Consider the following 17563-nt stretch of genomic DNA (forward strand, 5'->3'; position numbering starts at 1 on the left):
CCCCTGGAATTGGACTTACAGATGGTTGATGTGTATGCTAGAGACAGAACTCAGGTTTATAAATGTTCCTATCCTCTTGTCAAATTCTAAGGGCTCCTTGTCATGGGAGCAAGCCTATAGTCTCTTGCTGAGGACATGGATCCTCCAGTTAGCCCCTCCAGCCCACCATCTATAATCCTCTCCAAATCAATCACTTTGGATGGCCAAACACAACACTTCCTTGCCTTGGGACAGTGCACCTTTCCTGCACTGTCTGGAAATGCCCTGAAGCTCCTGGAGACTTAATTTGGGAACACGGGGTCTTTGTCTAGACCTGATGAGGCACAGCCGCCTATCCCAGTTAGGTTCTTCCCACAGCTACAAAGAGAAGATTCTTAAGTTTCATAGCAGGGCTGTTCGGACCTTACAATGCCCTGGTAGGCTGTCGACAGCAAAAAGAAATGTTTTAAACCTGCGAGCTACCAACATTTACTGGCCACTGAGAACAGCCAGCTTGAGGTAGTCTGCAGTTTAATCACCAGACCACATCACACTGCTCTTGACTGTATCCTTTCTTTCAAGAAGCTGGGTTTTAGCTTTAGTAACACATTTAGCCCTAGCATTGGGGAGGCAGGCACATCTCTGTTAAGTTCAAGGTTCCTGTTCTGCCAGGACAGCCAGGGCTACATAATACAGTGGTCCTGTCTCAAATGAAAACAAAGTTGGGATTTTAGATAAAAGCAAACTGATGTGGAATTAGACTGAGTGGTGGGTCTGCTCTGAGTCCCATTTTGAGGAGCTCTGCAGCACCCAGCAAGTATGCAGATCCCATCTGCAACTGGCTGTTAAAGATAGGGTGGGGGTGTGGCTCAGTGGAAATCGCTCCCCTGGCACGCACAATGCCCTGGGTCCCACCCCTACTATGCAATAGACTGCATCACATTACCTAGGTGTGGTGGTGATCCTAGCACTCAGGATGGAGGCAGGAGGATCATAAATTCAAGATCACCATTGACTACCTAGTGAATTCAAGGCCAGCCTGGGCTACAGAGCCTGTCCGTAGTTTGATCATTAAGTTTATGTGTATTAATTTAAAAAAAATAACTAATTTGCTAGGTTGCTAGGCCAAAAAAACTTCTAAACTTCTAAGCAATTTGACTTAAGTACTTAATAAATTGAGCCTTTTGATTTTTTGCTTAGGAGACCCCATGAAAAATTACTATGATGATACTGTTGTAAGCCGAGAAATTCTGGAATCTTCTGGCTTAAGAAATCATCAGATAACCTAGAACGCAAAAGAAAAACAAGAACAAAAATCCAACAAAAACCCCAAACAAAAGTAAAACAAACCCATGGGTTCTGAAGCCCATTTAGTGGGCTGCGGTCATATTCTTTTCTGTAGAACGAAGAACGCACGGCACGGAGCGAAAGGTGGACACTGTAAAATACCCGCCCCTTATAATACGTGCACAACTATGCACCTTTTGGAACACAGGGTGGGATGTGCACCTGCCTTGGTTTCTAGTTTAAGGAATCTGAAAACTACGAAGATTTGAAATCCTTCATTTCTAAGGGGAGAAAGCTAGAAAGTGAAAGCTGATTATGTCCAGTCAGGGCTGTGGGCTTCGCACTAGGCCTGCTGGGCTGAATGACCCACACAGGGCAGGTCTCGTTCTGCTCAGCAGAGGTGTGGGTGCTCCAAGCCACAGAGCTATGGAGGGAGGGACTCAAGACAAATTTGTACCCCCAACAAATGCCACCAGTCACATCTAGAACAAAATGGTTTTAATCAATTGCATCACCCTCACTCTCCTGGGAGCAGAGCAACAAAAAGGCTCGGCTCCTGCCCCCAGAGGACAGTAAGGCTTATGTGTCTCTCCACACTGCAGGGTCCAGGCTAGGCAGGCGGGTGGGGGACAGGAGGCAGGGACAGAGGGTGGGGGGGTGGGGGGATGGCAGGTGGTTTGAACATAGAAAAAGCAAAAAGACCCTGGCCAGCTCTTGTGCCCCAGGGCCTAGCCCAACACTCCCGCTCCCCCTCCCTGGCTTGAGAAAGGTCATGAGGAAGAGACAGGGGAGCAAGTCCCAGCAGCAGGAGAAGCAGCAGCAGCAGCTGTTTCCTTCACCAATAAATACACTTCATTACCAAGCTAGAAGAGAGGGGTGGGAAGAGGACCTGGGGTGGGCAGGAAGGGGGAGAAGCTGCCACCTGTGTCGCTGAGATTAAAGCAATGAGATGGTGCCAGACCCCCCACCACTAGCCTCACCCCCCTAGTCTCCTTAAAACTGTGAAAAAGCTTTTAACATGGCCCTCCTGTCTCCAGGGCTGCTCAGAAGCTTGACTGAGAGGAGGCACCTGGCAGAGACAGGGGCGAGGGAGGGAGAGAGGGAGGGAGGGAGAGAAGGGAGGCTGCTTCTCCCCAGAGGCTGCAGCTGGAGGGCTGCAGCCCAGAGGAAGCACACAGGGCTGGGGGAGGCTGCCATGAACCAACTCCCAGCTCCAGTGCAGGAGCCAAGAGGCCAGAGGGAGAGGGAGGCTTGGTGGTGGAGTGGGCGCTGTGTCCAGTGTAAAGCTTGGGGCTGCTGAGGAGGGATGGCTGAGCTAAGGACTTTCCCACCCCCTCCCCCCAGAGCAGCAGGGGACAGAGAAAAGCCATCACTTCTTTGGTCTTTGTGGCGGCTCAGCACATGGGTGGGAAGAGGGCAGAGAGGGCGAGAAGGGTCCTTAGGAAGCCACCTCAGCAGAGTAGGCCTGGCTGGGAGCCCTGGCAGAAAGGTCACAGTGAGGCCGAGGAGCGCCCCAGGAGAGTGGCCATGGCGCATTAGTGCTTGCATGGGCAGGTGGGTGAGGACTAGGTAGCTCACCCTCTGTCACACCAAAGGAAAGGCAAAGCCCTCAGAGACAGCCTAAAACAGGCCCAGGAGGGGATGAGGAAGTTCCACTGCCACCAGGGCAGGTGGCCTGACCTTGCCACTGCTGGCTCCCACCTTTCCTATGCTTCCACCGAACACTGGTGGCTGTGAAGGGACCTTCCAGAAACAGGGGAGCTAGCCCCATAGGCAGGAGAGCAACAACAGGCCAAGGCAAGCCTTTGCCAGCAGGGAGTTCCACTCCCTTTCTGTTACCAACCACGGGCAAGGCAGTCCTCGAAGACAGCTTCAGTCCTTGCCTCCCCACTGGAGGCGGAAGGGGTTTTGAGAAGGGCCAGAGCCTTCCAGAGACACGGAAGCAGGAGGTAAGGGCATACTGAGGGGCTTCCCTTCCTGCTTTTCTGCTCAGGGCTGGGGACAGTCAAGGGACAATCAGCCAAAGAGTCTGAAAGCCATCAAGTTGCATCAATCCCCACCCACAATGTCAAACTAACAAACAAAACTGGGGGGGGGGTGAAAAATGGGGGTGGGAAAGACAAACCAAAACAGAGCCCAGCCCCCTGATCTCCTGCACAGGGCTGGGACCTGGGGCTAGGAGCATCTAGCTGGGCCGGCACTGCACCTGGCCCTCTGTGCTGTCCTCATCATCAGAGGCCCCAGTGCCCCCACTGCTCAGGCCTGTGATCCGGTAGCCCATGTCCAGCAGCATCGCCTCCAAGGGATTGGCATTCATGCGCCGCTGGTTGGCCTGAGAGGCGCCCTCCATATCCTCCACAACTCGGCCTGTGAGGTCTTCACTCTGTAAGAACAGGCGGTCCTGGTGAGCTCAGGGAGGAGGGCAGCAGGTATGAGGGAGGCAAGTGTACTGCGGCATATGCATAGGGGCTGAGGAGACACACACTGGGATATATAAGAGGAAACACCTACTTTAGAACACGTAAGAGGTCACACTGGAGTATCTAAGGTGCACATAAGATTATACACGTGGGGAGAAGTGTGCACACAGGAATACATGTTGGGAGATGCCTCAGATGTGTTGGCATGGGGACCAGATACAGCCCCCTCCCTCTAACAACCCTTGACATTTTCTCCCTGAGGAAAGGTGCGCTGGGGTCTTTATAAAAATGGCAGCACACCAGTTCTGGATTCACATCTACCATATGAACTTCAATTTGCCAGCTGTCTCTGGGAGGCTCATCTGGCACTAAGAGCAGAATAGGCCACACTAAGTGCTCTGCGCACAAGACTGTATAGCAGTCAACTCCAGAATCTGTGCACCTCCCTTGGACCAGCCTTTAACAGCTCTGGGCAGGGTCCTCACAGGAACATATGAAGGGAAGGTCTCGGTGAGCCTGAGGCATCCCCACAAAAGCTGGTCTAGGTCTGTCTTTTCCCTCACACACCCAACTCTTGGTGTAGGGGCATTTCACCTTCACGGCTTGCTCAAGGATATGCTCCAAGGATGCAACAGCCAATCTCACCCCAGAAATGCCACTGTATCTAGAGCTTCCCAGGGCCTAGGGGCTCCCACATCCCAGCTTCACCTTTTCCAGCAGTTTCTAGCCTGTATGGCTCCCTCCCCTTCCCCAGCATTATTGGTGGCTGGCTTTGGCCACCTTTGCATTGTCCTCACCTCTGGTCGTGGGTTCCACAGTCGCACCACAGGGTCGATGCCACTGGTGGCTAGGAAGCAGTAGCTTGGGTGCGGCTGCAAGCAGTTGACAATGGATTCGTCTCCCTGGAGCACTCGGACTAAGTTGGTGGTCTCCTTTTCCCAGATGAAGAAGGAGCCATCATCAGAGCCGCTGACGATGTACTGAGCGTTGCTGGGAGGGGTAAAGGGCAGGGAGGTCAGGGCAGGGAAAGGCTGGAGGGAACCGTGAAGCCTGGGGCCACTCAGTCCCTCACACTCAAGGGACTGCCCTTGACTCAGAACTCTCTATGCAAATGGACTCCCTCTTCCATACTGCATGTAGCAGTCATCACTGTGTTAAAACACCTGCAAGGCAGAGACAGGCAGATCTCTGTGATTTTGAGGCCAGGTGGGTCTAGAGTTCATTCCAGAACAACCAGGGCTACAAAGTAAAACCCTGTCTCAAAAAACAAAAACAACAACAACTGGTGACTGTCTGGGCTCCTCCAATATAGTACCGCAGTATCCATGGTACATTCTTACCTGGCTGGTGTAGGATCGACTCCTGTATCTCTTGAAAGAACAGCCTCAACTAGCTAAACCTTCCCTCAGCAACCCAAGACTATCAAATCCTACAGTCCATCCACAATAACACTGCTGACATTCTGAGGGGATCTTGGGGGAAAGGCCCTCTTGATGTTAAGTCCAAAGGGTATAAACAAAGCAAGGATGGGGCTTGGAGTGGGAGTGTCTGGGAATGCAGGCTGTGTCCCTGATCACCCAGGCATGGTCTAAGATGCGCAGCCTCATAGTTCTTGCCTCTTTCAGCAGCAGACAAAAGCGTCAAGTGTCCAGATAAAGTCAGCAAGCTCTGGGACACCAAACAGAGTGGGGAAGGGTGGGGGGACTTCCAGGCAGAGCACTGATGACGCTCGGGCCGATCTGTTGTGACTCCATGAGTGGTGTGGCTGGTGTCACAGTACAGACTAAGAAGCAGGCTGCCAGAGGCACCTAAGGGCACAGAGCTGGGCAGCAAGTAACCCCAAATTATGTCTCCCACGTGGCCCCACCCACCAAACCCTCGCCACCAACTGGTATGCACTGTCCTCCTGCTCAGGGCCTCAGACCTGCCAAAGAAGTTTGCCTCCTTGATATCCGTTGTGGTGTTGCAGTGGCCACAGTAGCGGAACTGATAGTCGTAGCTCCGTTCCCGTAGCACCATTTCGTCTTCTGAGATGGAGTCCTTGCGACTTGTGCTTCGAAGGCGAACGGGACCACCACCACCAGCTGCCTTCTTTTCCTCTGGGGCAGAAAGCAAGGAGAGGTGAGAGAGAGGTGAGCAAGGAGGTGGAAGGCTTCCCTTCCCTTCACCCCACTGTCTATCCCTCTGTGCTGGTTTCCAACCCAGACCTGCCAACATGGGCCATCTGTCCCAGCTGTGCTCTGGAGAACTGAAGGTCTGAGGAATACGCATCGCTGGCTTCAGCCTGAACACTGTTCACAGAATGAGCGAGTCGCAAGGCTGCTTACCTGCCTCCGGTGAGACCATTTATTTTGTAGCCCACATCACCATGGCCCAGCTCGCCCTCCTCGCCCTCCAACTCTAGAGAGGCGCTTGGCAGGCTTGGGTGACCTTTGCAGATGAGACTGTTTTGGAGGCTGTGCTGGATCCATGGCCACACAGTTCAACCTGGTAGAGCTGAGCTGGGAACTGAGGCACTGTCCTAGACACTATGTCTGCTGTACAATGCTCAGATTGAAATAAAGGCAACACAGTACTTGCCTTTCTCAGCCCAGTCTGTGAACAATGAGAAGGCCCAGCTGGAGCCCTAACTGGGCTGTTACCTGGTGCCTTGAATTAACCCTCAGAGCTTCAATGGGAGATGAAAAGTGAGTTTCAGGGGTCAGCAGACTGTCCTAAGGCCATGGAGTTTCAGAATCAGCATTTGAAGCCAGGGTTTCTAGATCAAAGCACCATGGCCTGTCTCGATAGGAACTGACAGCTGCCTCTCCTGGGCACACACTTACCACCATCACTTTTTGAGAAGAGGGCAGCCGTGATGTCCCGGCCCAGTGCGTCACAAGCACTGCTGTGGGCCTGATCTGGGAACTTCCCTTTGAAGTCATCCAGGCACTCCAGAGCCTCAGCCACATACTTCAGTTCAAAGAGGCACCGGGCCAGACGGAAGTGTGCCTTCAGGTGGCAAGGGTTTAGGGAGATGGCCTTGAGGCAGTCCCGGAGGGCATCGTAGTGGTCACCATCCCTGGGAAGGTACAGGAACATAGCTTAGAGGTGAGAGAGGCCCTGTGGCAAATACAAGGGTCCCACCATTTCCTGTGGTACTTCTAGGCCATCTCTGACAAACCTCAGGGCGAGGAGATTTGAAAATGAAGCCTTGGTTTTGCCCAGTCCTCCCTCCCTGGGAGATGGAGTAAGCTGAGGAGCAAGCCAGGAACCCTGAGGCTTAAGATAGTAAAGAGCAGTGTTGGGCTGCCCTCTGCTGGGCATAGACTGCAACTGTGCATTGATCACCTCAGGCACCCGCAGCTCTGCAGCAGAAGGCCTGGCATCCTGCCCACCTCAGACTCCCCAAGCCCTCCTTCTCTTTTCCTTCATCCACCTCCTCAAATCCCCCCGCTGGCCTTCAAAGCTATGTCCAAGGCAGGGGGCCCTCAAGGACAGTTCTGTGGTCTGGAGAAGCCAGAAGTGTTAGGCCAGGGGCTCAGGGTCTGACCAGCAGGCAGCGTGCCCTCAGCCAGACCCCCCTCTGCCCTGGCTGACTGATCTGCAGCAGCTGTGGCCTCCACCTCCTGGGGCTGGAGGATGGGGCCTGACTGTCTGGCAAAGTCAGCTCTCTGGAAGCTCATGGTGAGGGGGCTGTGCACACCAGGAACTCCAAATCCTCTCTACTCTTTTCTCCAATGGAGAAGTATGGATAAAGGGAAGTGAAGGCTTCTTATTGGAGAGGGTAAAGGGAAAAGCCCTCCTTTTCCTATGCTAAGCCAGGACAGGAGGCACACCTCCCTGTTGCCAGAAACACATCTATACAGCCAAGCAGCAACGAGGGCCACTGTCCCCTTTAGAAACATGTAAATGTTCGTATTTTCAAAGCTGGGGATTAAAGCCTTCCCCCTTCTTACTGGGCTGAGGTGGGTAGTAATAGTAAGCAGTACTCCCTAAAGCCAAGGGTCCCTTCGCCAAGGGTCCCTTCACCAAGGGTATAATAGGTCACAGAAGGTGCCTCCAGACCCGCAGAAGGAGCAATCAATCAGCCCTTGGAGTAGCCACTCAGACTAGGAACCAATAGCTAAGCAATGTGGGGCAGACAGGAAACAGAGTTGCTTTGATGGTGTGTTCTGCGTCAGAATGAGTGGCTATGACGAAGGAGCAGGCACTGTTTGGAAACCCAGTTACTGTCTGCAAGGTGCCCCTTTCTGAGCTCCTAGCAAGAGCCAGACAAGAGACCAGCCAGGAGCCAGAGGGTGGTCTGTTTCCAGGAGCAGATGGTAGCCCTGGGGAGACTGGCCTGGGACAGAATGTGACATTCTAGGGGTCACTGGCAGGCATGTGGGGATGAGGAAAAAAAAAGAGCAGGCTGGCTTCAGGGCTCACCCATCCTAGATGTATTGCCAGATCAATCTCCCTGAAAAGACAGCCCTCTGCACATCCCTGCTCAAATCTCTCCAGTAGCTGCCCATCACACACTGAATCAAGGCCAAATGCCACCCTCTGCATTCCAAGCCCTTTCCAGGCAAGCCCTAGGCTACCTCACAGACTCATCCCCTGCCAGTCCTTTCCAGAACCCTCTGCTCCAGCCAAATGGATTTGCTGTTCTGAAGCAGGCTCTTCAGTCAGTCCCCCGCCCCCACGCCTTTGTTCACACCATTTCCTCTCTCTGCAATGTCCTTCCCCACAGTCCTCTCCTCCCCCTCATCTCCTTGTCTAAGCTGCCCACACTTCCAGCCCATTCAGACACCACATCTTTCTGAGGCTTCCCTGATCCTGAGCTGAGGTGACTCAACTCTTCTTGGTTGAGTTAAAGCCCACAGCACTTTACCTGACCATTTACAAGACTTCCTGTATCTTTCACATTTCATGCTGAGCTACGTCAGAGATTTTATTCTTGTCCGGAGACTGAGCACTCTGGGGCAAAGGACTCAGAGTGATAGAACTCTGTTTCCCCAGTACTTAGCACATAGCAGGAACCCAGAAAACAAGCTGTGAATTAGGAAATCACCATCTTCTCTCAAAATACATACATGAAGCTGGCTCTCGGCCAAGTATAGATGAAGGGGCTGTCACATCCTACCAACCAGCGTAACAGAGGTGATACACCTAGGATGGCTGGGCCCCCAGAATGTGGGTGCCCCTTGATCTCTGGGGAAACTCCTGATACTTCAGCTAACTTCTACGTGTGTGGCATCTCCCCCACTCCCATCCTGCTGACTTGGGTGGGTTTCTTAAGCTTCCCTAGGCCTGCCTAGTTTCAGCCAGACGATGGCACACCAGCTGGCCTGTCTGTCTGGGCAGAGCCGACGGATGCCAGACGGAGCAGAAATGGCTGTGGGCCCAGCTCTATCCATCTCTAGTCTTGGCCCTGGCTGGGGGATGGGGGTCTGCCTGCCTGCCTGTCTGATGGTGCTGCAGGGGCCCTGATGGTCTCTGAAGATGTGGGGCATCTTAGGATACTGACCTGTCTATCCCTTTATCACCAGTCAGTGTATCTCTGAGGTCTAGTTTGTACTTGGTCCAGTGAGTGGCTCTAAGAACCCATAAAGCAAACGTGGGGCCATTTAACCGCAGAATCATTTTATGAAGATACAAACTCCTCAGTTGTATCTATCGAGATTCCACTGTTCTTTCAAAGTCCAAACCAAGCCTTAATTCTTCAATAATTAGTACGCACACCCCTCTAAATCCCATCTTCCACTCTTAACTTATTCTGCACACTAAATGTCTTGTGCTACCTCAGCTTTAGGTAGAGAGGAGGGGCCTACATTTAAGAGGCCCCAAGAAGCAATGGGTCGCTAACGCCACCTTCTGTGGATACCCTAGCAACTTGGTCTTACTGTCCAGGTGCTACAGCCCTCGTTCTGAACATCCGTGGTGCCCACTCACCACTTGCGCTTCATGTAGGCAGCAGCTCGGTTTCCATAGAGCATAGCATTGTGAGGGGCTTTCTGCACAGCCTGGCTATAGAGCTGGATGGCCTGGGTCCACTGCTGGCAGGCAAAGGCTTCATTGGCCTGCTGCTTCACACGCTCCAGGTATGGGGGTAACTCCACCTGCGGGCTGTGAGGGAAGGAGAGCCAAGTCAGACCAGTTAAAGGTTCCTAGTCCTACCCAAGGGCTATGCATGGTTCTGTGGACCCTGGCATCTCACTACCATCAGAAGAGGCCACTTTCACCCTGAGCTTGGGTCATTTCCTATTACCAAAAAGGAATATGTATAATTCCAAATACTGTGATCCAGTAAAAGAGAGGCAGAAAATGCTGTCTGGAAGGGTATAAACCAATTATTAATCAAATGCTTGGGCTCAGGTGACAGCCACTGATGCCACCTGCATCCACACTGAATTAAACCTTGTGACAAAGGCAGGGGTATACTGTAAAATGGGAAATAATGTAATGGGATGGATCATCTGCATGGGAGACAAAGTTCAATGCTAAGAGCCTTTGGACCCTGACCACAGTGACTGGGACAGAAGGACAAACTTCAGTCTGGGTATGTTTGGCAGCCTCTCAGATAGAAGCTGCTCTCTAAGAAGCCTCTCTGGCTCAAGCTCTTCCATCTGGGATTCACAACTGGGTTAAGGTCAGGGGGAAAGATTTTTTGTTTGTGTGTACATGCGTGCACATGGATATATGCGTTGTGTATATGTGCTTTTGTTTGAGAATTTTGCATTGTGGGTGCTTTCCTGTATCAATGTCTACACACCAACTGTGTGCAGTGCCTTTGGCAGTCAGAAGAGGGCACTGCATCTACTGGAAATGGAGCTGCAGACCCCTAAATAGGTTCTGGGAATTGAAGCTGGGTCCTCAGAAAAAGCAGTCAGTGCTTGACTGCTGAGTAGTCTCTCCAACCCCAAGCAGAGAGGTCTATAGGACATGTTTATCTCTCCTGTCCATAGCTGTAACTAAGACTAAAAGACCATTGAGGTCAGCTGGCCTCACCTGATACACCCCTTGCTTTCTGGCAGCCGGAAACCATTGCTGTGAAGGTGTAAGCCATTCGACACGCTGTTGGACACACCATTAGTAGACATCTTGCCATTCTGGACTTCTGGCAGAATGAGAAGAAAGTAACAGTGACCACTCAGATGAGGGCTTCACTTCTCTGCATCCCTTTGGCTGCCATCATAGGATCTGGTGGCTCCACTGGGAGACTATTCTTCCAGGTCAGACCCAGTCCCAGAAAACAAGTCAGGACAGGCAGGCAGTGTTGTAGAGAAAAGCCTGTGTGCCCTCTGCTGGCTAGAGAGGATATGGCTCCTTTCTGTCTGATATCCCCCACAGCTGAGGACTGGGGGGTGAAGAGGTGGGTGCATCAGCTGTGAGCCACAGGAACAAATCCATGAGTCAGGATGAGAAGGGAAAGCGCAACTTCAGGTTCTTAAGAGCCAGGGCACTGGCGTCTTCCATAGGAGCAGGATGCAAAGCCTTGGGCAGAACTATCCTTCTGATGAGGCTAGGGTAGAGATCTTCTCTTTTGGAGTGTATAGATACAGATCAGAGTAAAGAGTGGGCTTCTCCACTGAGGAAAGCCTCCACCCACCACAGCATGGCTTCCCTAAGGGAGAACTTACCCATTGAGTGGCACTTTCTAGGCAAGAGGAAGGTGTATGGCCGTTGCTTATAAGTCAGGTCAAACAAATATACCTAGGATGGAAGAGAGATGAGGCAAGGATGTGGCTGAAGCATCAACAAGACCTGGGCAGCTTTCAAGACCAGGTTCCTCAGCTCCCAGTGAGCATAGAACCATAGAGCTGGCCAGATGTTTCCACAAAAGGAACCTTAAGCAGGAAACTCTCCAAGCTTTTGAGTCTTGGGGTCGGCTATGTGACTTACGTAAAGTCCTTGCAGACATATGGTCATTACCTGGGAGCACATATTTAAATCTGAAAGGTCCTCAAATATCTTATAGACGAGAAAACTGAGGCCTCAGAGAAGAGAAGCTACTATAAAAGTGACACTGCCTATTACTCCTGTCAGTAAGCAAATGTTATGTTGTTAATATTGGACAGCATAGCCAGGACTCCAACCAGCCCTGCCTGACTGACTGCTCTGCCAGGCTTCCGTTCATCTCCATCACCCTCAAGCCAGATGCTCACCCACTCTCCAGCCCATCTATTTGTATTTACACCTTGCTTGTAACTGGTCACTTCACTTCCTGTGTTTGCTGTCAGCCTCGGAGCTATTTGTATCTCATTGCCCCCATCATGTTCATGACAATGCTAGTACCCCAAGTTCACAGCTTGGTTGGGCTCTAAGCCTCAAGGATTTTCTTTCAGAAAACACCAGGAGGAAACTGAGGCTTGGAAAAAGATAGACAATTGCTTGAAGTCACTGGAAATCATAAGCAGCAGGCTAGTGTTAGAGTGAGTGTAGCATTCCTTTCCTTTTCAGAGACAGGTCTCACTGTGAAGCTGAGGTTGGCCTTGTATTTTCTATCTCCTGTGTCAGCCTCCTGAAGCTGGGATTACAGGAGTCACAATAAGAAACCAGCATGTCTCTCCTCCCCCAACCCTCTCTCCTCTTCTTTCTCACTCTCCCCTCTCAGATGAGGTTCCATGTATCCTACCCAGGCTGGCCTTGAACTTGTTACATATAACCAAGGATGATCTTTAACTCCTGATCCTCTAGTGTTTACCTTTTGCTTATGGGGATTTGAAGGCACAGAGCACTATTCCCGGTCTCCTGGCTTATGTGGTGCTAGGAATCAAACTCAGGGTTTGTGCATGGTGGGCGAGCACTGGCCCAGGGCTGTCAGTTTTGATGCCCATCTTCTTTTCTTCTCCCTTTATTAGGTGAGTGTGCAGTGTCCTCAGGAATGCAGGCACATGCACCACAGTGCACCTGGACATCAGGACAGCTTTTTTCTGTTTTCAATAGTTCTGGTTGGCCTGAAATTCATTCTGTAAACCAGGCTGGTCTTAAACTCAGAGATCCACATGCCTCTACATCCTGGGTGCTGGGAATAGAAGTGTATGCCACCATCCTCAGTCCCAAAGGGACAGCTGGAGAGTTGGTTCTCTCCTTCTACACTCTGGGATCTGGGAACTACACTCAGGTTTGTCAAGCTTGAACAGTAAGCATTTTACCTGAGAAACCACTTGCCAAACCCTTTAAAGCATTCTTAACCAAAATACCATACATCTGTCTAGCTCACTAAAAAAAAAAAGAAAAATTGAGAGGCTAGGTTAGGGTAACTAGGGTCCCTCACATGTCACAATGTGATCATTACAAGGACGCTGATACTTCTATCGAAGCTAGAGAATACTGGTGAGAGTCTCGCCGGGCAGTGGAACCTACCTGCTCTCCTCCCATGTTGACTAGCAGCTCTGTGCCATTGGGGCTGAAGGTCACGTAAGTGGCAACCAGCACTCGTAGACGGCTGTTATAGTCAGGGAGCTTCACCGGCAGGTGGCCTGCCAAGAAGGGCACAATAACCCTAGAGTGAGACTTCAGCCCCTACTGAAAGTTGGGGACAGTGTAAAGACAGCCAGAGACCAACTTCACAGAGGCAGCTACAAGCGCTGAGCCCTCAGTATAGTCAATGGGCCAGCAGCCTGTGGGCTTGCTCTCAGTCATTTTGTGTGTGACACAGGGTCGTGCTATGTAGTCCAGACTAGTTTTATTTCTAGCTCTTTCAGATTAGTGTTGTGAATTTGAGCCTCCTGTCTTAGCCTCTGAGTTCTGAGATTACTAGAAACTCTTCAGAGTTAAGTGATTTGTTGACAGTTACACAGCTGGTCAAAATGAGGAGTCAATCCAGACCTGTCTGATTCTAACCCCACCCCTCTGCACAGCCCCAGAAAGTGCCAAGGTCCAGGCACGAGCCAGGCTGGGCCTTACCTGCGACATAATATTGTGCTGCACCATCCGGAAGGGGCTTCTGTCGGTCACAGAAGGTGTGCACACCTGCTGAAGGGCTCTGCTTCATGCTCTTTCTGATGGAAGGAAAACTGGTCAGGTTAAAACTGGCTAGCTGTCCCTGGCTGACTAAGTCACACCCCACAGAGAAAACCCAGGGTTATGTCCCTAGAGATACAGAAGGACAGAAGTTATCTTTCTTCCTGAAACAAGGAACTCCAAGGTTTGCTCTTTATATGACCTCGGACATATCTACCAGTGAAAGTAGAGCAGGCTAGACCTGTCCTAGGATCAGGGATAGCCAAGGCTGTGAAAAATGCTTGGGTTCTCCCAAGAGGCTGTCCTCTTTCCCTTCTTTCTTTTCTAAGTCAGGGTCACATTAGCTGAGGCTGACTTCAGATTCAGATCTGTAGAGAAGGATAGCCTTGAACTTTTGACCCTCTCTCCCTACCTCTCAAGAGCTGGGAATACAGTAGTATATCACCATTTTTTATTTTACCTTTTTTCTCTGTTTATATTGTGTGTGTGTGTGTGTGTGTGTGTGTGTGTGTGTGTGTGTGATCTTAAAAATCATGTGAATATGCCTGTATGGTAGTCTGAGCTTTGAGTGCAGGTTCCAGGAGAAGCCAGCCCTCATTGGCTATGCAGGTGTGAGAACCAAACCAATATTAACCACTGAGCGTCTCTTCAGGCCCAATCTCAGTTTTTAAAAAAAAACAAAATAGGACAGGTGTGTGGTTCAGTCTAGCATGTACAAGGCCACATGTTCTATCCCAGTATTTATTTATAAAATAAATAAGGAAAACTGTATGTACAAAATATTACTTATATAAGACTCTAACTGGGGTCAGGCATGCTGGCATAATCTCAGCTCTTGGGAGGCAGAGTAGATCAAGGACAGCCTGATTTACATAGTGGGTTCAAGGCCAGCCAAGATTACATAACAAAGCCCAGCAGTGGTGATGCATGCCTTTAATCCCAGCATTTAGGAGGCATGGGTAGGTTCATCTCTGTGATTTCTAGGCTAGCCTGGTCTACACAGTGAGTTCCAGGCAGCCAGGGGTACAGAGAAACCCTGTCTCAGAGGAGAAAAAAAAGACTACATAATACATAATAAGATCTCCTTTAAAAAAACAAAAAAGGGGGCAGGAGGAGGAAAAAACAAAAACCAAGAGTGACTCCGGGGCTGCTAAACTGGCTCCGCTTACCGAGTGTGATAACCGGAGTTTGATTCCCCAGGAACTATCCCTGCCCTCACATAAATGACTGTAATAAAAGACTGTTACTCTCAACAGTACTAACAGCAGTAAGGTAACTAGCAGGAAATACAGTGATTTTTGGGGTGGGACTGCAGGCAGAAAGGGAAAAGGGGAAGAGGACCCCGTGTCTTGCCCACAAGGCTGCTGTTCTTACCTGTGGTTGTGGATCATCCGAATGTCATAGAGCCTCACAAAGGGCCCGCTGGCCCCTACCGCCAGGCAGTTGTTATCCTGGGGATTGACGGTGAGGCATTTGGCCTCCACCATTGGGCCACAGTATTCTGTTAGGTCAATCAGCACCTCCGAGTGTTTGCTGTTCTCCCGAAGGTCATACTGGCTGTAAGAGAGTGAAATTAGCAACTGGGTTCTTATGTAGAAAGCAGGGAAGAAACCAAGCCCTTGTAATGCAAGAGGGGATGGTGTCCTGTAAGCCAGGAGCTTTCCTGAGAGCTGCCTAAGACCACAAAAGCCAGGGCCAGCCCCTCAGCCCCAACTGTACAGCAAAGAAAAAGCTAGGGCAGAGGACAGTTCTGCTGCACTACACAGGAACTTCCAGAAGGGGGCGTGGCACCATCCATCCACTCAGCCACTTCTTGCTGGCTCTAAAAGCCTTACACGATTAACTTGTCCTCCTAGGCCATCTTAACAGGAATGCTCTTCTTAAAATAGTCTGATATCGTTCTTCTGCCACTTGATGCCTGCACCCTGAGTGTTAAGTTTATCAAACTCCACAGTCTGACTTTTAAGACCCAGTTTCACATACCTTGCCTTCCTCAGCTTTCATGGGCCAATTATAAGCAGAGCCTCTCTCTTCCTTTTGTCTGTACTAGGGATTGGCTCTAGGGCTTCAGATACGTTGGGAGCTCTCTGCTGCTGAGCTGTATCCTGAGCCTGTACCTACAGCGATCTTGATCTTGTATGTCACTTCACCCTGCTTCCACAAAGCCACCTCCTCAGGTGGGAAGCCATTCTGCCTCCTCTTGCCCATTGACACTATTGTGTCTACTCTTGAGGCCCGCATGCTCACACACTGCTAGGATATGTCTGTTGCCTGTGGCTCTGCCCAGGTCCTGATACTCAGGGTGCTTGCTTGGCTTCTGCCAGCTGGCCTGACAACAAGGAGGTCTGCTAGGTGCTTCCTGAGCAAGCCATTGACTCAGGCTGTCTCTGAAGTACTGTGTCATTGCACAAATGTTCTCAGCTATCAACTCAGAGCAACAAAGGAGATCTCAGGACCATTCCTGTATTAAAAATAGAGAGACTACAGTTCTGGCATGCAGTGGCCTTTTTTCCTACTTAACAGTGAGAGAGCTAGGATTAGACCTGTTGTGCCTTGCTTCAGAGACCTGCTTGTAGCTACACTGTAATGAGTTTATACATTACTTAATGAATGGTGCATGCTCATAGATCTAGATGATCAGAAAGCACAATGTGTGACCTATGGAGCCCTGTGTTTGAAGCCAGACTGAGTAACAGAAAGATCCTCTCCCTTAACAACAAAGTGGGGACCGACTGAGGATGAGGCTGTGATCTTAGTGCTTGAGTGGCTGAGGACCTAAGACCTAAGTACAACCTGGCTACTGAGCAAGCCCCATCTCAGCATCCAACTTTCCCATGAAACAGGGGTGTCTGTAACTTAGCTCAGTGGTAGAAAATGTATCTGGTATGCAAGAAGCCATGGGTTTGACTCCCAGCACCCCAAAAGGGAAAAGAAGGGCAATAATGCCATCTTTGACTGGAGGGAGCAGGGCAAATACACAACCACACAGAACATTGGAATGGGGGAGCCCCACGTCCTGTCTGCTGGGGGAAAGACCAGGTCTGAGGAGGGAGGCACTACAGCAGAGCCACTGAAGTGGAGGACAGGTAATTTCATGCAGAGACCCTTACCGGATAAGCCCATCCTCAGCAGCGCTCCAGAATGTGTTAGGCCACATGGGTGCCGTGGCAATGCGCTTCACCCGGTTTGTATGGTCTCCAAACATGTGGATCGTCTCCTTTACCGTAAGGTCATGGACATGTACCTTGGAGTCAGCTGCTCCCGTGATCAAGATGCGGTCTCCAGCATGAGGCAGGAACTGCTCACAAGAGATTGAATGAGTGGCAGGAAGTAGGGTAGGGCTGGCTACTGAAGGAGAACGGCCTGGATGTCAGCACACCTTCTCCCTCCCATTTCACTTAGAAAAGCACGTCTGTCTATAAAAGCTCAGCAAAATAAGTTTGGCTATCTGGCAGCAGCCTAGCAGCACAAAAGTTCAATCAAGAATGTACTTCATAGAGTCGGAGTGGTCACCACTTACACCGAGCTGCACTGCCCAAGGAGCCCTTTGTTCTGATTCTTCTCCAAGCAGAAACTGAGTGGATGATAATCCTCATTATCACTCACCAAGAATTTCTAAATACCAGACAACAGGGCAGCTACTTTATCTTGCTGATACTGAAAACAATCTCATTACAAATTAGGGGCTGGTATGTCTCTCAGTGGTGAGTACTCAGTATGTGTAAAAAGTTCAATCCTGAGCATAGGCAAAGAAAAAATCTTTAAGGGTCATGGGAGGGGTGTAGCTCACTGGCAGACCACATGTATAACATGTTTGAAATCTTGGGTTCAATCCCAGCACCAAAATAAAGTAAGCAAGCAAATGAACAACAACCAACCACTGAGCTTCAGAACACAGCAAGACTGTTCAAAACCCAGACCGTACGTACACACATCCATACACCCAC

General features: G+C 50.5%; 1 protein-coding gene across 3 annotated transcripts in view; it reads right to left on the minus strand.

Annotated features, from left to right (window-relative positions):
• Nucleotides 1–1747: 1747 nt before the first annotated feature.
• The window catches only part of WDTC1 (WD and tetratricopeptide repeats 1), a 46428-nt gene continuing 30612 nt past the window's right edge, over nucleotides 1748–17563 (minus strand). For 2 of the 3 annotated variants that reach the window (XM_080920809.1, XM_080920810.1), the window contains 11 exons: nucleotides 16727–16914; nucleotides 14991–15173; nucleotides 13560–13654; nucleotides 13017–13132; nucleotides 11291–11363; nucleotides 10659–10767; nucleotides 9603–9776; nucleotides 6512–6747; nucleotides 5611–5785; nucleotides 4484–4676; nucleotides 1748–3649 (listed from right to left, as the gene is read on the minus strand). In XM_080920809.1, coding sequence (XP_080776935.1) covers nucleotides 3452–3649; nucleotides 4484–4676; nucleotides 5611–5785; nucleotides 6512–6747; nucleotides 9603–9776; nucleotides 10659–10767; nucleotides 11291–11363; nucleotides 13017–13132; nucleotides 13560–13654; nucleotides 14991–15173; nucleotides 16727–16914 — 1740 coding nt within the window. In that variant the 3' untranslated portion in view covers nucleotides 1748–3451. The remainder of the gene's footprint in view (nucleotides 3650–4483; nucleotides 4677–5610; nucleotides 5786–6511; nucleotides 6748–9602; nucleotides 9777–10658; nucleotides 10768–11290; nucleotides 11364–13016; nucleotides 13133–13559; nucleotides 13655–14990; nucleotides 15174–16726; nucleotides 16915–17563) is intronic. The other variant, XM_080920811.1, reaches the window with a different exon arrangement.

The sequence above is a fragment of the Micromys minutus genome (genome assembly GCF_963924665.1).
Source record: "Micromys minutus genome assembly, chromosome: 9".
Lineage (NCBI taxonomy): Eukaryota > Metazoa > Chordata > Mammalia > Rodentia > Muridae > Micromys > Micromys minutus.